The sequence below is a fragment of the Borostomias antarcticus genome (genome assembly GCF_949987555.1).
Source record: "Borostomias antarcticus genome assembly, chromosome: 17".
Taxonomy (NCBI): Eukaryota; Metazoa; Chordata; class Actinopteri; order Stomiiformes; family Stomiidae; genus Borostomias; species Borostomias antarcticus.
Window position 1 is genome coordinate 20,286,922 of NC_140250.1, and position 20,578 is coordinate 20,307,499.

Consider the following 20,578-nt stretch of genomic DNA (forward strand, 5'->3'; position numbering starts at 1 on the left):
GCACGAACGCATCAGAGAACATTCAAAGAGAATTCACTCATCTTCACCTGTGTCAAATTCAATCTGTTGTTGACTGATCTGTAGGTGTTGCCCCAAATACTATGCAAAGCACTCGGCTCGCGCGTTCCGTATTGACGCATTGGTTCTCCCCTCGACGCATGACGTACTGTAGATCACTTGGGAGGGACACGTTTGGGAACTTGTGCCTCTGCTCTTCCCTCCTCAGATCAAGTACAAGAAGGACTATGAGAAGACGAAGGATCAGTCTGCCTACAACGTTCTTCCCGCCACAGAAAACCCTCTCCTCAGACAGCTGAGATACGCCGGCACCATCCTCAGTGATGTAGGTGTCTGGGAAAACACTAGGCCTAGCAGCATGACGCAAACACCATCTACACACACACAAAAAAGCCAGTTAGCTCAATTATAGATAGACAATCTGCTCCAAAATAAGAGCGAACTGTCCCTTTAATTGTGAGCTAGTTGCTTGTTGACAAGATTCCTGATGTGGAATCATAATTGATAGCACACACATCCCCTTTAAGTCAATCATCATATTAGTGGTGTTAATGGATCCAATTTGGGCTCACTTAGACTGGGGGTTTGTAGCCCAGTGAGAGATTACAATGACCTCAAACGATGACCAGCTACTGGACAGCAAGAAACTTAATCCATCAACAGTTAGCCATCAAATGTCTGGTCGATTTAAAGTCACATATCATTTTTTGATTCATTGTGTGTCTGACAACTATTCCCTTATTCAAATTGTAAACTCTTATCTGATCCAGTTTTGCCGACTCACTCCGTACCTTCTCTGTCCCCTCTCTCTGCAGAAAGTGTACAAGGCCAGTTACGAGAAATCAAGAGGGTCCAGTATCAACTACTGTGATACGCCCAAGTTTAAGATGGACACAGTGGTCAAGCAGTTCAGTGACGTGAGTATGAACACCATGTATTTTTCCCATGTATCACCTTCAATGAATGAACGTACATACTGTAAAGTAGTATTTTGGTTTAGTATTGTTGTTTCTCATTTACTCCTATGTTGTGTCTTTCTCACTATAGGCAAATTATAAAGAGAAGTATGACAACGAGGTGAAGGGTCACTATATTGGCAGCTATGAGGACATTTATATGCTTCACTGTCAGAAAATGGAGGAGATAAAGAGCGAGGTAAGACTTTCTGAGTTGTCTTTTAACCACCGCTGACTAATCAAGACATATGTACTGTTTACTGAAATGGACGTTTTATTGTTCAGTTCTCACATTAGTGTTTTTCTCATTTTGTCTTTCAGAAAAATTATAAAGCGGATTATGAAGACATCAAGACTAGATGTTTCTACCCTCAAACCATAACGCCTGAATATGAAGTCAATAAGAAGCTTGAACAGTGTAAAGATGTACGTGTGTCTCTTTACCAAAGAGCAACTAATACAAACTATAGTTGTTTGTAAAAGAGGTTTAAACCTCAATGTTGAGTTCCTGGTTAAATAAAGGTTATATATATATATATATATATATATATATATATATATATATATATATATATATATATATATATAATTATAAGTTATGAGTGAGTGCTTATATTTAAACTGTAGATCTCTACAGCATTATAATAAATGTATCTGTCTATCTGTATGATGTCATTGAGGTTTTGGTGGTATTTGTTCTGTTTTACAGAAAGTATACCGGCAACACCCAGACACGGTGAAGTTTACGCAAGTCACCGACTCGCCTGTCCAAGTCCAGGCTGTCATCAACGCCCAGCAGCTAAGTGATGTATGTATCTTCTGGACTAAAAGACTTTTCTGGCATAACGTAGTTAAGAATAGCCAAAAGAGTGGTCAGGGGTCAATTAATACATCCATGTCAGGAGTAGTCACTGCCATTACAGAATCTCTTGTATGGTCAGAGATATCAGAACTGTTCCCTAAAGTTGTGCTCATTCACCCACATAGTCCAGCTGTCTTCCTGTGGACGCCATGGAAACCAGAGCCATCTGTCTGTAGTATAAATAGCATCATGCGTTCAGTCCTCCCAAAATAAACCGCTCAGAGGTGAGGGAGGAGGGTGGTTATGAGAGACAACTCTCACATGAGGGAGCCAATCAGTCAGAAAACACTGCCCTCTAGTGGCAGGGAATACAACTCCAGCGGACACAAAGTCTTAAAGGGTCGAAATAAATCACATGTACTTTAGCAGGCTTGAGGTTTGCATTGCAGTGGCAAATAAACGTTGTCCACTGGGAAGCATAGTTGCTAGTCATGGCAATAAGCAGTGGGAGAGCTGGAGTATAAAAGTTCAGGGGGGAATTCCCTCTGTATGTTATTGAAGGAGTAGGAGAAGGGGGGAAGAGCAGAGTGCATAGTAGCACGGTAGTGTGAGACGTCCCATAAGATCCCTGCACCTGCAACTCAAGAAAGGGCGGCGGTATAGCTCAGTTGGTAGAGCGGGTCGTTCAGTGATCGTAGGGTCGGTGGTTCGAATCCTTGGGCAAGACACTGAACCCCAAATTGCTCCCAATGAGCAGGCAAGCGCCTTGCATGGCAGCTGCCGCCATTGGTGTGTGAATGGCGCTCCTGGCCAGTGTAACAACTGGATGGGGAGCGTGTTACAAATGCAGTACCTGCAGTACCTAAAATCCCAGTGTTTGCTGTAGCTGAAGTCTTAAAGTGCATCTCTCCCTTCTTGTTTTCCAGCTGAACTACAAAGCAAAGTATGAAAAGGAAAAGTTCAAGTGTTCCCTGCCCCCAGACTACCCCCAGTTCATCCAGTCCAGAGTCAACGCTTACAACCTTAGCGATGTGAGTAGAGGTCTTTTTTGAAAATACACGTATGCCAGTTGCCTTTTGTTATTATTTCACAGTGGTAGATAAGAGGGTGGTAGATAAGAGGGGGTTTGATCCTCGCTGGATATAAATTCTTTGTTTTTGTTTTGCATTCACTCATATGTTTTCTTCGTCTCCATGCAGAATTGTTACAAGTACGATTGGGAGAAGGCTAAAGCCAAGCAGTTTGAGGTCAAGGGTGATGCCATCTCCATCCTCGCTGCTCGTGCCCACACAAACATTGCCAGTGATGTGAGTTGTGGTGATATCTAACGTGCTCAAGATTCCCTGTACAGAAACATGCCTGGGTAAAGACCCGATGTCTCCATCGTTTTCAGTCTTGTGTAGTAAGGGGCTTGTCACCTCCTGTCACCCCCCTCTCAGGTTAAGTACAAGAAGGACTATGAGAAGAACCGGGGTCACATGGTGGGGGCCCTCAGCATCAAGGACGACCCCAAGATCATGCACTCTGTCCACGTGGCCAAAATCCAGAGTACCGTAAGAAGCGCACTGCCTTAATTCTCTTCCAATGGTCAGATTAAATAGCAGCATGGTTTCTGGTATGGATGTTAAAAGCAAAATTTTCGATCATAATCTGGCAGAGGGAGTATAAGAAGGACTACGAGAAGATCAAGACCAAGTACCACACCACCCTGGACATGATGGCGTTCACTCTGGCCAAGAAATCCCAGGCTATCGCTAGCATGAGCGGCTACAGGAGCATCTCGAACCGCTACCTCCTCCCCTACGACAGCGTCGCCCTGGACTTGGCCAAGAAAGCTAACATCATACAGAGTGACGTAAGTGACACCCCTACACCTACAGTGTAGCTGTAGCTAGCCACCTAATTGATTGATTGGTTGATTGATTGATTGATTGACAGATTTTAAAAGGACATTGTACATTAATCAACATCAATATTACAATATCACAGCAATGCAACTTCCATTTAAATGTGCTAGGGTTTAGCGAAGAGCTAATACGCACCCGTACAGTAGATCAACCAGGGTTAGTGCTCGAAAAAGTGTACAATCTGCAGTTTGCTTTAATTGCAATTGAAGAGCAGTCAAGATGGCTTGACTGGAAACCCACAGTAGTTCATTATGAGAGGGATCATAAAAGGAGTGTGCACATCCTCTTCTCCACAGAATGAATATAAGTCGGATTACAACAACTTTACCAAGGGAACTCCATGGGTCCCCCTCGGCTCCATCGAAGTGGAGAAGGTCAAGAAAGCTGGAGCGATCCTCAACGAGGTATATCAACATGGTCCCTGTCCAGATGCTCTCAAACCACTAAATCCTACAACATAGCTAACACATTAAGTCGTGAAATTATCAGATGTAATCCATCTGTCCATAAGAAAATAATCTACAATATGAAAAGAAATGTTTCACCTCCTTCGAGATATAATTAAAGCACAACGTGAAAATGAATAAGAAAAATCGGATGATTGAGTAGTACATCATTGATTTTTTTTTTTTAACCGTTATCTCCACAGAGAAAGTACAGGCAGCACCCAGACACCATCCCATTCACGGCTATCGACGACCACCCCATCATGATGCAGGCCCAGGTCAACCAGATGATGAGGAGCGACGTGAGTCTGCATAACTGAAGAGATTTTAGACCACTTCATCTCATTTTTCTGTTCATTTTGAAGTACATCTCTGTAGGGATTACACTGTTCTTCTCTTAGGAACAATAATATGTACAGTCGGGTTTATTTATCCTAATGCTGTCATCTTCCCTTGTAGCTGCACTATAAGAAAGGTCTGGAGGCCATCCACCAGAAGTACTCTCTTCCCCCTGATATCCCGGAGTTCATCCAGGCCAAATGCAATGCCTACAACCTCAGCAAGGTACGGTAGATAGAGACCGTCCTCGTCTCTCTCCACACTCGCTGTGAGGCTTCATAGAACACCGCTAGCCTACTGTGTTCTTACCTGCCTGGTATCTTATACAGAAATGTCAATAATATGACTTTCAGAGCTACTACAAGCAGGACTGGGAGCAGACCATTGCGAAGGGGTACGACATGAAGTCCGACGCCATCTCCGTCATCGCTGCTAAACATGGCAGGCATATCATCAGTGATGTGAGTACTGCTTTACATGACAAATACAATGGACTTATTTAATGCAACTGAACAATGTACAGTATGTTCATTATGGATACTCTTGCAGTTTGAGACGGTAACAATGTTCTCGTTTCTTTCTGCTGTCATCTAGATCCAGTATAAGAAAGACTTCATGAAGGCCAAGGGTCACCATGTCGGCTTCCGCAGCATTAAGGACGACCCCTTGCTGGTGCACTACATGCAGGTGGCCAAGATGCAGAGCGAGAAAAACTACAAGAAGGATTACCACAAGTCCAAGCTGAAGTACCACTCTCCAGTTGACATGATGAGTCTGACTCATGCCAAGCAGGCCTCTGCTGTGCAAACCTACGCCGGCTACAAACAGATCCATCACCGCTACTCTTTGCTGCCTGACGCCATGAGCCTGGAGCTGGCACGCAAAATGAACACCGATGCCAGTGATGTAAGTAGGAGTCCTACAGTATCTTTAGTCTTCAAGTCCTAAAATGATATCTTTAGTTTCCAGCTGTTGATAACTGCGTTCTTTTCTCACAAATGTCTTTCCTCTCTGTACGCTGCGCAGGTCAACTACAAGATGGATTACGAGACTGGCATTAAAGGGACGGGCTGGGTTCCCATTGGCTCCCTGGACGTGGAGAAAGCCAAGATGGCGGCCGCGGCTCTGAATGAGACGAAGTACCGCCAGCACCCCGACACCCTCAAGTTCACCAGCCTCAGCGACTCTATGAGCATGCAGCTGGCCAAGGACAACGCTAAGATCATCAGTGTTGTGAGTACTAGGGAATCACCATCAGGCCTTCCAGAGGAGGTTAAGCATGTGGGGCACCGGTGGACCAGTCTAACAGTTATTGGTGGAATTTTGTACATAGAGCAATACAATATAGTATCAATTATAATTGTAACGTCATATGATTACGTATTGATTGCAATGCGGCTGTTATGCCTATGAAGTATGTTCGTTCTGTATGTAAATATGCATTCATGTTTTCTCTTGGTTGTGTCCAGCGGGACTACAAAGCCAGCGGAGAGAAGTTCAAGCACACCTACCACCTCCCTTCAGATGCACCAGAGCTGATGCAAGCAAAATACAATGCTGTCAATATCAGCCAGGTGGGGGCAGTGACTACTAACTATTTATAACTGTATTCACATAATAACTCTGTATATTCCAGGTCTTTTAATCGGTCTATTTCCTTGTTTCAGAACTATTACACTTATGCTCACCGTCAAGACCTGCTCAAGGGACACCACTATAAAGAGGATGCCATTTCCGTACTTGCCGCCAGGGCCTCCACCAACATAGCCAGTGATGTAGGTTGGAAATCCATAGAGCTGATAGAATGATTCTGTCATATTTAATGTTCTTCATGTTACTTATATGGCTTTGTTTCCTTTCCAGTACAAGTACAAGCTGGCCCACGAGAAGGCCAGGGGCCACCATGTCGGTTTCCGCAGCATTAAGGACGACCCCTTGCTGGTGCACTACATGGCGGTGGCCAAGATGCAGAGCGAGAGAAACTACACGAAGGATTACCACAAGTCCAAGCTGAAGTACCACTCTCCAGTTGACATGATGAGTCTGACTCATGCCAAGCAGGCCTCTGCTGTGCAAACCTACGCTGGCTACAGGACGATCGAACACCACTACTCTTTGCTGCCTGATGCTATGAGCCTTGGCCTGGCTCGTACCATGATGGACATACAGAGTGATGTAAGTCCCTGTTCTTACTGTAACATTTCACCTTCCACTCATTAAACAGTAACTGGACAAAAAACATGATTGGTCAGAAAAGGTGGAGACTCATAAACTGTCCTGTTGCTCCCCTCTGGTTGGCCCAGAATGCCTACCAATCAGATTACAAAGATTCGTTCCGGGGCACCGGCTGGGTACCCATTGGTTCCATTCCCGTGGAGTTGGCCAAGACCGCCAAGGCAGCACTGGATGAGAAGAGCTATCGCCAGCACCCCAGCTCCCTGAAGTTCACCAGCCTAACCGACAACATGCACATGGCCCTGGCCATGGCCAACACCAAGACGCTCAATGACGTGAGAACTTTCGTTTGTCATGTAACGATTTAAAACGATGGATCATGAGAATACGAACTATTATATAATGGGAAAGATAACACTGCTTTAGATTTGTAGTGCTTCTCTATAGATACTTTCTTGAAAATGATGATCTCATAATTGCATAATGCGTTGTATTCATTCCCTACGTAAATGAATGTAAATTGGCTTTGAATGTGGCTGTCTTTGTTCCTGTCCCACCCGCAGCCTGCGTACAGAGCTTCTGGTGAGAAAGTTAAGCACACGTACCACCTTCCAGCAGACAGTCCTGAGTTCCTCCAGGCCAAGTTCAACGCTCAGACCATGAGCAAGGTCAGAACCCATAACCTGCTGGTCGTAGAAAAAAAAGGGGGTGTCCCTCACTCTGATCCTTACCTACTGTACATGAGTGGAAAAGTTCTAGAACATATCTTCACATGAACACAATGTACAGTACACAGTTATTATGACGTATAGTTTGATGTGCTGTTCAGAAATTAAATACACTGTTCTCTTTTACAGCTAAGGACCTTTACACATTCTCTGTAAAGTTTTATTTATTTACTTTTGCTTGTGATGGACTGTATATTTTCCTGTGGTGTATCTTAGAAACACTACAAGCAGCAGTGGGTGAATGATATCGCCAAAGGATACGACATGAAGGCTGACGCCATCTCCATCGTGGCCGCTAAACATGGCAGGCGTATAATCAGTGATGTAGGTACAAAATAAACAACAAAGCCAATAGAATGTAGCCAAACTAATTTTCACTACATTGAAAATAGAAACATGTTGTCTGATTATATTGTTTGTTTTGCACTCTGTCCAGTACCAGTACAAGAAAGAATTTGTGAAGGCCAGGGGCCACCATGTCGGCATCCGCAGCATTAAGGACGACCCCTTGCTGGTGTCCTACATGGAGGTGGCCAAGATGCAGAGTGAGAGAAACTACAAGAAGGATTACCACAAGTCCAAGCTGAAGTACCACTCTCCAGTTGACATGATGAGTCTGACTCATGCTAAGCAGGCCTCTGCTGCGCAAACCTACGCTGGCTACAGGACGATCGAACACCACTACTCTATGCTGCCTGATGCTATGAGCCTGGTGCTGGCGCGTGGCATGAACACCACCTCCAGTGATGTGAGTTCATAAATGAACCAAACAACAAACTTTATTTAAATCCATTTCCATCAAACCTTAACTAGAAAGTAATCTAAGCCATTAGTGTTGTACCATGAGGCTAAAATAACATACAGCATACTCTTTTATTAGTTCACATACAAGTTATAAGATTGTCCCCACTCGCTGGATTAATCACATATTTCCAATGTGTTTCCCTAGTATGAGTACAAGAGTGATTACAACAGCTATGTGAAAGGCATGGGATGGGTCCCCATTGGTTCATTGGCAGTGGAGACAGCCAAGGTTGGAGGTCAAATACAGAGTGACCACAACTACCGTACACATCCCTCCGTGCACAAGTTCAGCAAGCTGATGGACTCTATGGATCTGGCCCTGGCCACAGCCAACAACCAGATCATGAACAAGGTTTGTTTTATCCGTGTTCAACGTGAAAATAAAATACATTCTCAGATATTTTTTTGTAAAATGTTGCAAAAATATAGTACAAGCAGTTGAAATTTGGGCTCTGAGTGAAAGTGCAGACCAACCGTTAAAGGCGTTACTTAATAATGTTGTGTTCTTTTCTTTGCAGAAAGCATACACAGATAAATGGAACAAGGACAAGCTGACTGTCCATGTCATGCCTGATTCACCTGAGATTGTCCTGGCCAAAGCTAATGCTGCCAACATGAGCCAGGTACAGCCACATACTACATAAACTCATACCATGCTTGTTCATGCTTACAAACATGTAGGTTACATAAAGGTAAACTAGCATGAAGATGAACATATCACTTAACATTATATGTCTGTTTCTGGAGAACAGTCAATCCTAATCCTTTAAAATAAAGCTTTTTTTAAGTGGAGGTCCTTGGCTGAAAGTAATTTTCAGCCAAGGACTAAACGTTATCTGCTGTATTCTTATCAAGGAAACTGCTTAGTCGTGTTATTTCCTTTGTTTCTTAAAATATGTCTTTGACCCATTTCAGAAACTCTACAAAGCAGGTGTGGTGGAGATGTTTAAGAAGGGCTATGACCTCAAACCAGACGCTGTTTCCATCCTGGCTGCCAAGGCTGGCACTATTATTGCTAGTGACGTGAGTGACAAAATAATTTTCTGTATTGTTAGTTTCATGGATACTGTGTTCACCTAGCATCAACTATCACCTGCTAGTACATTTGTGCAGTGATGTACTATTTTCACATGACAACTTATCTGTGTGTTTTTGCAGTTCAAGTACAAGCTGGCCCACGAGAAGGCCAGGGGTCACCATGTCGGTTTCCGCAGCATTAAGGACGACCCCTTGCTGGTGCACTACATGGAGGTGGCCAAGTTGCAGAGCGAGAAAAACTACAAGAAGGATTACCACAAGTCCAAGCTGAAGTATCATTCTCCAGTTGACATGATGAGTCTGACTCATGCCAAGCAGGCCTCTGCTGCGCAAACCTACGCTGGCTACAGGACGATCGAACACCACTACTCTATGCTGCCTGATGCTATGAGCCTGGTGCTGGCGCGTGGCATGAACACCACCTCCAGTGATGTGAGTTCATAAATGAACCAAACAACAAACTTTATTTGAATCCATTTCCATCAAATCTTAATTAGAAAGTAATCTAAACCATTAGTGTTGTACCATGAGGCTAAAATAACATACAACATACTCTTTTATTAGTTCACATACAAGTTATAAGATTGTCCCCACTCGCTGGATTAATCACATATTTCCAATGTGTTTCCCTAGTATGAGTACAAGAGTGATTACAACAGCTATGTGAAAGGCACCGGATGGGTCCCCATTGGTTCATTGGCAGTGGAGACAGCCAAGGTTGGAGGTCAAATACAGAGTGACCACAAGTACCGTACACATCCCTCCGTGTACAAGTTCAGCAAGCTGATGGACTCTATGGATCTGGCCCTGGCCACAGCCAACAACCAGATCATGAACAAGGTGAAGTGTTCTATTACCACACATGTATTGGTATCCGTGAAAACAACTATGATCTGTCTGATATTGGTCTTGTAGCAAGGTTGGTAACTTTCCGTATGCATGTGATTGCAGCAAGCATACTCTGCAGCCTGGGAGAAGGATAAGCTCACTGTCCATGTCATGCCGGATTCTCCTGAAATTGTCCTTGCTAAGGCCAACGCTGTCACCATGAGCCAGGTAAGGTACACCATGTTTCCTCATGGCAATATTATTTCTGGTAATGTTTTTTTTTTTTTTTAATTGAGCACAAATTCATTTTGTTTATTCTCAATTTCAGAAACAATACAAAGCTGGTCTGGAGGCGATGAAGAAGAAGGGATATGACCTCAAACCAGACGCTATCTCCATCCTGGCCGCCAAGGCCTCCACGCGCATCGCCAGCGATGTGAGTTCGTTTCTATTATCTCCTGCTCCTTGTAATCCCGCTTCTTCCTTCTATCTTCCTTCTATCCCCCCTTCCTTCTATCTTCCTTCTATCTCCTCCTCCTTCCTTCTATCTTCCTTCTATCCCCCCTTCCTTCTATCTTCCTTCCATCTCCCCCTTCCCTCTATCTTCCTTCCATCTCCCCCTCCTTCCTTCTATCTCCCCGTTCCCTCCATCTTCCTTCCATCTCCCCCTCCTTCCTTCTATCTTCCTTCCATCTCTCCTCCTTCCTTCTATCTTCCTTCCATCTCTCCTCCTTCCTTCTATCTTCCTTCTATCTCTCCCCTCCTTCTATCTTCCTTCCATCTCTCCTCCTTCCTTCTATCTTCCTTCTATCTCTCCCCTCCTATCTTCCTTCCATCTCCCCCTCCTTCCTTCTATCTTCCTTCCATCTCTCCTCCTTCCTTCTATCTCCCCCTTCCCTCTATCTTCCTTCCATCTCCCCCTCCTTCCTTCTATCTCCCCCTCCTTCCTTCTATCTTCCTTCCATCTCCCCCTCCTTCCTTCTATCATCCTTTTATCTCCCCCTCCTTCCTTCTATCTTCCTTCCTTCTATCTTCCTTCTAACTCCCCCCTCCTTCCCCCACTGCTGCTGTACTTTTCCACTGCTGAAAACACCAAATTACCCCCACTGTCTGTCTGTCCTTCTATATCCCCCCTCCTTCCTTCTAAATCTAGCCCTCCGCCCTTCTATCTCCCCTCGTTCCTTCAATCTTCCTTTCCCCCTCCTTCCTTCCCCTCATCTGTCAGTCAGTCAGTCAGTCAGTCAGTCAGTCAGTCAGTCAGTCAGTCAGTCAGTCAGTCAGTCAGTCAGTCGTCTTTACTCCAGAAAAAGGCTTTAAGAAGCATCTTTCAGAATGTTAGCTTTCTCCTGAATATGAGTAAGATGCGTTTTTTCTTTCTTTTCCACAGTACCAATACAAGAAAGAATTTGTGAAGGCCAGGGGCCACCATGTCGGCATCCGCAGCATTAAGGACGACCCCTTGCTGGTGTCCTACATGGAGGTGGCCAAGATGCAGAGTGAGAGAAACTACAAGAAGGATTACCACAAGTCCAAGCTGAAGTACCACTCTCCAGTTGACATGATGAGTCTGACTCATGCCAAGCAGGCCTCTGCTGCACAAACCTACGCTGGCTACAGGACGATCGAACACCACTACTCTATGCTGCCTGATGCTATGAGCCTGGTGCTGGCGCGTGGCATGAACACCACCTCCAGTGATGTGAGTTCATAAATGAACCAAACAACATACTTTCTTTGAATCCATTTCCATCAAAGCTTTATTAGAAAGTAATCTAAATTAGCGTTGTACCTTGAGGCTAAAATAACATACAGCATACTCTTATTAGTTCACATACAAGTTATAAGATTGTCCCCACTCGCTGGATTAATCACATATTTCCAATGTGTTTTCCTAGAATGATTACAAGAGTGATTACAACAGCTATGTGAAAGGCATCGGATGGGTCCCCATTGGTTCATTGGCAGTGGAGACAGCCAAGGTTGGAGGTCAAATACAGAGTGACCACAAGTACCGTACACATCCCTCCGTGCACAAGTTCAGCAAGCTGATGGACTCTATGGATCTGGCCCTGGCCACAGCCAACAACCAGATCATGAACAAGGTGAAGTGTTCTATTACCACACATGTACAGTACAGTACACCTGTATTTGTATCCGTGAAAACAACTATGATCTGTATGATATTAGTCTTGTAACAGTCTTAGTAACTTTGTCAGTACCACCAAATAACACACATGGTAACGTTTAGAAATTCAAAGCACACTGGTGGTTAAAAAAGGGGGGGGTTTGAGACAAACGTTTCCCATATAACTTACAGACACAGGAAGAATAGGAGAATAAGACATTTTCTGCAGACAATATACTGTCAGTCTCAGAGATGAGCATTAAATAAAATGGCAAATGGACTGCACTTATATACAGTACTGTACCACTTTTTCCACCTTAGCGGCACTCAAAGCGCTTTACAATGGCCTCTCATTCACCCATTCACACACACATTCACATAGGTGTCTTGCTCAAGGACACTTCGACATGTGGACAGTCGGAGCTGGGATTCGAACCACTGACCCTTCGATCATTGAACGACCACAGCCGAAAACCAGTCTTCACTTCATTGGCTACTTGACTAATGAATGAAATTGACTAATATTTGGGTTTTCCAACTTTCCACTACAGCAAGCATACCAGCAGGCCTGGGAGAAAGACAAGACCACGATCCACATCATGCCTGATGCTATGGATGTGGTTCTGGCCAAGCAGAACAAACCCAACTACAGTCTGGTAGGTCAGGCAATGAACTAAGTCATTGTATTATCTTTTAAAATTATTTTTCAATAATTATCTTTGTTTTAGAAATATCAAAAGCGAAAAGTGATGAGCGGTCTGTGATGAGAAATCATGCACCACGCTGAGATATGATGCATAACCAGTATCTGAGATCCTCAAGAGCAAAAACATGGTCCTGTGTTTTATTACGCTCAATAGTTAGTCCTAAGTCCCTGGTTTCTAAGCTATAAATTATGTATTGGAAGATATTTACTCCTTAAAGCTTTTGATCAATTCACCTAGGCTAAAAATCTCATGTTCAGCTCTATAGAAACTGGTTCTGATGCGTACATCTCACTGGGGAATAACTGTCTGCATCATCAAATTCTGTTCTTTCTTCCTCTTCAGAAACAGTACAAGCTTGACAATGAGCTGTCCAAGAAGAAGGGTCATCATGTACGCGCCGATGCTATTGCAATCCAGGCAGCCAAAGCCACCACTGCCATTGCTAGCGATGTAAGTTCATGTCTTATTTCATGTACAACATGTAACATGTAATAAGCCTGCACATTTGCATGTATGTAAAGGTTATTTTTCCTTCAAATAAATTATTTAATAGTACATAACTGTCACCCTAAATTTCTTTTCTTTTCTTCCATAGTACAAGTACAAGGCTGGCTATCGTAAGCAGGTTGGCCATCACATTGGTGCCCTCAGCGTCCAAGACGACCCTCTACTCATGCTGGCTCTCAACTCGGCCAGGATTGCCAGTGATGCCCTGTACAAGAAAGACTTCAACAAGTCCAAAACTAAGTTCCATCTTCCAGTGGACATGATGGCCTTTGAATTGGCCAAGAAGAACCAGATCCAGGTCAACCATGCCAACTACATCACTCGCCTGCACAACTGGACATGTCTGCCAGACTCCAACGACGTTGTCCAGGCCAGACAGTGCTATGAGATTCAGAGTGATGTAAGTATGAATTTCCTGAATGTCCACTAACTTGCTACGTATGATTTGGCTGTTCACTATTGTTTAGTTGTCCCTACGTTATGGACTATATGAAAAGGAAATGATGAACACAATGAAGACATTTTGTTTTATTTTGTTCCCTCCAGAATATGTACAAGTCTGATCTGAAATGGCTGAAGGGATTGGGATGGGTGCCCATTGGGTCACTTGACGTTGAGAAGGTTAAGAAAGCCGGCGAGGTCCTGAGTGAGAAGCTGTATCGTCAGCACCCAAGCAATTTCAAGTTCACCAGCAAAACCGATGCCATGCCCTTGGTGTTGGCTAAGGCCAATAATGAGATTGCCAACAAGGTATCATCTTATCTTTATCTGTCCATCTATAACCCTCAGGGCTTAACCTTATTAGGCCCTATTTGATTTGCAGATTCAACATTTTTAAAACTACAGATGATATACGGTAGAAGAGTCTTGGAGTTGAGCATTAAACATAGCTAGTCTTCACATCTTTGGCTAGAACTTGACTAATATTTGGCTCTCCCAACGTGTCATTACAGAAAGCTTACATTGAGGCCTGGGAAAAGGACAAGACTAAAATCCACATCATGCCAGATGCCATGGATGTGGTTCTGGCCAAACAGAACAAAACCACTTACAGTCTGGTAAGTAAATGATTGAGCAAAGCTGACCCAAACAGACATAAATGAGAGCCAACTTTGAAGATTTAAAACGAACACAGAGAGGCTCAGAAGCAGTTTCTTCCCTCATTCCATTAGAACCTGAATGAAGACACTGCTTATTGAACTCTGGACTAAACTCGGTACACTCAGGACAGCTGCACTTTATATTTAGATTCGGTAGAATATACATACCTACAGTACATTCTGTACTTGTGAATATACATATCACTAGACTCTATACATAAATGTATACACTATATACTCTGTTTTTCCCTCCCTATCTTACTGAAAGCACAGCCTCACCTTCTCCCCCATGTATATATGTGTATACTCAATATCATGGACCTAGATACATAACGCATTGTTTCACTTGTTGTACCTTTTGAGCTTTTCTATATTGTTTAATGTGTGCAAAATCGAGGAGCTAATGGAAGAAAATTGCAATACTTGTTATGTCTGTATGACAAAGCTGACCTGATTACTCTGATAACCATACTGGTACATTGAATGGTTACTATAGAGATGTTATATGAGATTTAAAAAAAAAAATTCTAATGTTTTTCTGGTATTTGTTCATACAGAAACAGTACAAGCAAGCTCATGAAGACTCAAAGAAGAAGGGCTATGATCTGCGCAAAGATGCCATTGCTATCATTGCTGCCAAGGCAACCAGGGACATTGCCAGTGATGTATGTTTTTTTTTCCTGGTTATCATGGTCAAGTTGAGAATTTATTTACTGAGAATGTACTGACATTTATTCTCTTTACCTTTATTTTTAGTACAAATACAAAGCAGGATACCGCAAGCAAGTTGGCCATCACATTGGTGCCCTCAGCGTCCAAGACGACCCTCTACTCATGCTGGCTCTCAACTCAGCCAGGATTGCCAGTGATGCCCTGTACAAGAAAGACTTCAACAAGTCCAAAACTAAGTTCCATCTTCCAGTGGACATGATGGCCTTTGAATTGGCCAAGAAGAACCAGATCCAGGTCAACCATGCCAACTACATCACTCGCCTGCACAACTGGACATGTCTGCCAGACTCCAACGACGTTGTCCAGGCCAGACAGTGCTATGAGATTCAGAGTGATGTAAGTATGAATTTCCTCAATGTCCACTAACTTGCTACTTATGATTTGGCTGTTCACTATTGTTTAGTTGTCCCTACGTTATGGACTATATGATAAGGAAATGATGAACACAATGAAGACATTTTGTTTTATTTTGTTCCCTCCAGAATATGTACAAGTCTGATCTGAAATGGCTGAAGGGAATGGGATGGGTGCCCATTGGGTCACTTGACGTTGAGAAGGTTAAGAAAGCCGGCGAGGTCCTGAGTGAGAAGCTGTATCGTCAGCACCCAAGCAATTTCAAGTTCACCAGCAAAACCGATGCCATGCCCTTGGTGTTGGCTAAGGCCAATAATCAGATTGCCAACAAGGTATCATCTTATCTTTATCTGTCCATCTATAACCCTCAGGGCTTAACCTTATTAGGCCCTATTTGATTTGCAGATTCAACATTTTAAAACTACAGATGATATACGGTAGAAGAGTCTTGGAGTTGAGCATTAAACATAGCTAGTCTTCACATCTTTGGCTAGAACTTGACTAATATTTGGCTCTCCCAACGTGTCATTACAGAAAGCTTACATTGAGGCCTGGGAAAAGGACAAGACTAAAATCCACATCATGCCAGATGCCATGGATGTGGTTCTGGCCAAACAGAACAAAACCACTTACAGTCTGGTAAGTAAACGATTGAGCAAAGCTGACCCATACAGACATAAATGAGAGCCAACTTTGAAGATTTAAAACGAACACAGAGAGGCTCAGAAGCAGTTTCTTCCCTCAGTCCATTAGAACCTGAATGAAGACACTGCTTATTGAACTCTGGACTAAACTCGGTACACTCAGGACAGCTGCACTTTATATTTAGATTCGGTAGAATATACATACCTACAGTACATTCTGTACTTGTGAATATACATATCACTAGACTCTATACATAAATGTATACACTATATACTCTGTATTTCCCTCCCTATCTTACTGAAAGCACAGCCTCACCTTCTCCCCCATGTATATATGTGTATACTCAATATCATGGACCTAGATACATAACGCATTGTTTCACTTGTTGTACCTTTTGAGCTTTTCTATATTGTTTAATGTGTGCAAAATCAAGGAGCTAATGGAAGAAAATTGCAATACTTGTTATGTCTGTATGACAAAGCTGACCTGATTACTCTGATAACCATACTGGTACATTGAATGGTTACTATAGAGATGTTATATGAGATTTAAAAAAAAAAAAATTCTAATGATGTTTTTCTGGTATTTGTTCATACAGAAACAGTACAAGCAAGCTCATGAAGACTCAAAGAAGAAGGGCTATGATCTGCGCAAAGATGCCATTGCTATCATTGCTGCCAAGGCAACCAGGGACATTGCCAGTGATGTATGTTTTTTTTCCTGGTTATCATGGTCAAGTTGAGAATTTATTTACTGAGAATGTACTGACATTTTTTCTCTTTACCTTTATTTTTAGTACAAATACAAAGCAGGATACCGCAAGCAAGTTGGCCATCACATTGGTGCCCTCAGCGTCCAAGACGACCCTCTACTCATGCTGGCTCTCAACTCAGCCAGGATTGCCAGTGATGCCCTGTACAAGAAAGACTTCAACAAGTCCAAAACTAAGTTCCATCTTCCAGTGGACATGATGGCCTTTGAATTGGCCAAGAAGAACCAGATCCAGGTCAACCATGCCAACTACATCACTCGCCTGCACAACTGGACATGTCTGCCAGACTCCAACGACGTTGTCCAGGCCAGACAGTGCTATGAGATTCAGAGTGATGTAAGTATGAATTTCCTGAATGTCCACTAACTTGCTACGTATGATTTTGTTGTTCACAATTGTTTAGTTGTCCCTACGTTATGGACTATATGATAAGGAAATGATGAACACAATGAAGACATTTTGTTTTATTTTGTTCCCTCCAGAATTTGTACAAGTCTGATCTGAAATGGCTGAAGGGATTGGGATGGGTGCCCATTGGGTCAGTTGACGTTGAGAAGGTTAAGAAAGCCGGCGAGGTCCTGAGTGAGAAGCTGTATCGTCAGCACCCAAGCAATTTCAAGTTCACCAGCAAAACCGATGCCATGCCCTTGGTGTTGGCTAAGGCCAATAATCAGATTGCCAACAAGGTATCATCTTATCTTTATCTGTCCATCTATAACCCTCAGGGCTTAACCTTATTAGGCCCTATTTGATTTGCAGATTCAACATTTTAAAACTACAGATGATATACGGTAGAAGAGTCTTGGAGTTGAGCATTAAACATAGCTAGTCTTCACATCTTTGGCTAGAACTTGACTAATATTTGGCTCTCCCAACATGTCATTACAGAAAGCTTACATTGAGGCCTGGGAAAAGGACAAGACTAAAATCCACATCATGCCAGATGCCATGGATGTGGTTCTGGCCAAACAGAACAAAACCACTTACAGTCTGGTAAGTAAACGATTGAGCAAAGCTGACCCATACAGACATAAATGAGAGACAACTTTGAAGATTTAAAACGAACACAGAGAGGCTCAGAAGGAGTTTCTTCCCTCATTCCATTAGAACCTGAATGAAGACACTGCTTATTGAACTCTGGACTAAACTCGGTACACTCAGGACAGCTGCACTTTATATTTAGATTCGGTAGAATATACATACCTACAGTACATTCTGTACTTGTGAATATACATATCACTAGACTCTATACATAAATGTATACACTATATACTCTGTATTTCCCTCCCTTCAGATTACTCTGATAACCATACTGGTACATTGAATGGTTACTATAGAGATGTTATATGAGATTTAAAAAAAAAAAATTCTAATGATGTTTTTCTGGTATTTGTTCATACAGAAACAGTACAAGCAAGCTCATGAAGACTCAAAGAAGAAGGGCTATGATCTGCGCAAAGATGCCATTGCTATCATTGCTGCCAAGGCAACCAGGGACATTGCCAGTGATGTATGTTTTTTTTTCCTGGTTATCATGGTCAAGTTGAGAATTTATTTACTGAGAATGTACTGACATTTATTCTCTTTACCTTTATTTTTAGTACAAATACAAAGCAGGATACCGCAAGCAAGTTGGCCATCACATTGGTGCCCTCAGCGTCCAAGACGACCCTCTACTCATGCTGGCTCTCAACTCAGCCAGGATTGCCAGTGATGCCCTGTACAAGAAAGACTTCAACAAGTCCAAAACTAAGTTCCATCTTCCAGTGGACATGATGGCCTTTGAATTGGCCAAGAAGAACCAGATCCAGGTCAACCATGCCAACTACATCACTCGCCTGCACAACTGGACATGTCTGCCAGACTCCAACGACGTTGTCCAGGCCAGACAGTGCTATGAGATTCAGAGTGATGTAAGTATGATCATTTGTTTTCTATTTTCTCACCTTTAGCTCCTTTAGACTCACCTTTAGCATTCTGTTCAGCATTTTTAAAAGGTTAAATATCTTAAGATAGACCCTGCGAGGATGATGATGTATCCCTTCCCCATAGAATGTGTACAAAGCAGACCTGAAGTGGCTCAAAGGACTCGGCTGGGTCCCCATTGGCTCAGTTGATGTGGAGAAGGTCAAGAAGGCTGGAGAGGTCTTGAGTGAGAGGAAATACCGCACTCACCCCAGCAACTACAAGTTTACAGCCAAAACCGATGGCATGCCATACGCCCTGGCTCAAGCCAATGCACAGATCATGGACAAGGTACAGCACTCTCTCCTGTTAGCCTATTTATAGGGCTAGGGTTAGGATTCATAGATCTTGTTTACAGGGTGTGTGATATTTTGTCCTTTGTAGATATACTATTTCAAATTAAATTTTCCTGATTGTAAAAAATAAAATTAATTTTGTCACTATGATTTAAAACACCAATCCTTTCTTGTATTTTAGCGAGCGTATGTGGCGGCATGGGAAGCTGACAAGATCAAAACTCATGTGACACCAGATCTGCCTGAAATGGTGCTGTCCAGGGCCAACGCTCTCAACATGAGCAAGGTAGGTCCTCTTGCTCCTCCTCCTCCTATGTCCTCTTATGATATTTACTTCTACTGTGTTTCTCATATTTTCAACAGTGGATATGTGGCCAAGGCAGACTTGATTTGAAGCTGTACTGTAGATCTCTCATTTTTAGAAAATAGTTGAGTGACCCCATCTTTAAAGGCGATGACATCGTTACAATGTTTGAAAATCTTGTAATAGCTATTTCCACTTGTTTTTGTAAACATTCTCATTTGCAGTGTCTTGTAACCTTTCTGGTGTGTAATGTTTTGTCCAAAGGATATGGTTTGTTTGAGTCTACTCCTTTGATTCATTTGATTCATCTCGTTGTTTTTCCTTGAAAATGTGTACTGACATGGGTAGTGTGATCTCTGATCTGACCTCTATTTCCCTTGCAGAAACTGTACAGGCAAGGCTTTGAGGAGTCCATCAGGAAGCCTATTGACCTCAAATCTGATGCTGTCGCCATAAAAGCTGCCAAGCACGGCAGAGAGATCATCAGTGATGTAAGTGCTATAGATACTAGTACTCATTTTACCATCAAAATATGTTTTGTTAAAGGTCTGCTTCAATTAATTATTTACACAGACACAGATTATTCTAAGTGAAATCTTTATGTTGAATTATGGAACTCTGACATATCATTAAACTTTTATCTAATCTCTTCCTTTGTCGCCCATCAGTACAAGTACAAGGCTGGCTATCGTAAGCAGGTTGGCCATCACATTGGTGCCCTCAGCGTCCAGGACGACCCTCTGCTTGTGCTGGCTCTGAACTCAGCTAAGATTGCCAGTGATGCCCTGTACAAGAAGGACTTCAACAAGTCCAAGACCAAGTTCCATCTCCCAGTGGACATGCTGACCATTGAATTGGCCAAGAGATGCCAGATCCAGGTCAACGACTTCAACTACAGAACTCGCCTGCACAACTGGACCTGTCTTCCAGACTCCAACGATGTTGTCCAGGCCAGGAAGGTCTATGATCTGCGCAGTGACGTACGTTCCAAGATTTCTTAGAACTTTTAAGGTGTAGGGCACACCTTACA

The 20,578-nt window shown here is 43.0% G+C and overlaps 1 protein-coding gene across 1 annotated transcript in view; it reads left to right on the plus strand.

Moving 5' to 3' along the window:
- Positions 1-20,578, plus strand: part of neb (nebulin) — a gene marked incomplete at both ends in the record, with an annotated part of 72,159 nt that overhangs the window by 10,307 nt on the left and 41,274 nt on the right. The window contains 50 exons of the mRNA XM_084452074.1: positions 227-343; positions 834-935; positions 1,066-1,173; positions 1,296-1,400; positions 1,684-1,782; positions 2,703-2,807; positions 2,976-3,083; positions 3,216-3,329; positions 3,434-3,631; positions 3,980-4,087; positions 4,333-4,431; positions 4,589-4,693; positions 4,822-4,929; positions 5,063-5,374; positions 5,495-5,701; positions 5,938-6,042; positions 6,136-6,243; positions 6,332-6,643; positions 6,772-6,978; positions 7,207-7,311; positions 7,588-7,695; positions 7,808-8,119; positions 8,321-8,527; positions 8,694-8,798; positions 9,091-9,198; positions 9,334-9,645; positions 9,847-10,053; positions 10,165-10,269; positions 10,370-10,477; positions 11,429-11,740; positions 11,937-12,143; positions 12,718-12,822; positions 13,216-13,323; positions 13,469-13,780; positions 13,927-14,130; positions 14,334-14,438; positions 15,038-15,145; positions 15,237-15,548; positions 15,695-15,898; positions 16,101-16,205; positions 16,810-16,917; positions 17,008-17,319; positions 17,466-17,669; positions 17,872-17,976; positions 18,386-18,493; positions 18,585-18,896; positions 19,036-19,239; positions 19,426-19,530; positions 19,932-20,039; positions 20,217-20,528. Of these exons, the coding sequence (XP_084308200.1) occupies positions 227-343; positions 834-935; positions 1,066-1,173; positions 1,296-1,400; positions 1,684-1,782; positions 2,703-2,807; positions 2,976-3,083; positions 3,216-3,329; positions 3,434-3,631; positions 3,980-4,087; positions 4,333-4,431; positions 4,589-4,693; positions 4,822-4,929; positions 5,063-5,374; positions 5,495-5,701; positions 5,938-6,042; positions 6,136-6,243; positions 6,332-6,643; positions 6,772-6,978; positions 7,207-7,311; positions 7,588-7,695; positions 7,808-8,119; positions 8,321-8,527; positions 8,694-8,798; positions 9,091-9,198; positions 9,334-9,645; positions 9,847-10,053; positions 10,165-10,269; positions 10,370-10,477; positions 11,429-11,740; positions 11,937-12,143; positions 12,718-12,822; positions 13,216-13,323; positions 13,469-13,780; positions 13,927-14,130; positions 14,334-14,438; positions 15,038-15,145; positions 15,237-15,548; positions 15,695-15,898; positions 16,101-16,205; positions 16,810-16,917; positions 17,008-17,319; positions 17,466-17,669; positions 17,872-17,976; positions 18,386-18,493; positions 18,585-18,896; positions 19,036-19,239; positions 19,426-19,530; positions 19,932-20,039; positions 20,217-20,528 (8,364 nt within the window). The remainder of the gene's footprint in view (positions 1-226; positions 344-833; positions 936-1,065; positions 1,174-1,295; positions 1,401-1,683; positions 1,783-2,702; positions 2,808-2,975; positions 3,084-3,215; positions 3,330-3,433; positions 3,632-3,979; positions 4,088-4,332; positions 4,432-4,588; positions 4,694-4,821; positions 4,930-5,062; positions 5,375-5,494; positions 5,702-5,937; positions 6,043-6,135; positions 6,244-6,331; positions 6,644-6,771; positions 6,979-7,206; positions 7,312-7,587; positions 7,696-7,807; positions 8,120-8,320; positions 8,528-8,693; positions 8,799-9,090; positions 9,199-9,333; positions 9,646-9,846; positions 10,054-10,164; positions 10,270-10,369; positions 10,478-11,428; positions 11,741-11,936; positions 12,144-12,717; positions 12,823-13,215; positions 13,324-13,468; positions 13,781-13,926; positions 14,131-14,333; positions 14,439-15,037; positions 15,146-15,236; positions 15,549-15,694; positions 15,899-16,100; positions 16,206-16,809; positions 16,918-17,007; positions 17,320-17,465; positions 17,670-17,871; positions 17,977-18,385; positions 18,494-18,584; positions 18,897-19,035; positions 19,240-19,425; positions 19,531-19,931; positions 20,040-20,216; positions 20,529-20,578) is intronic.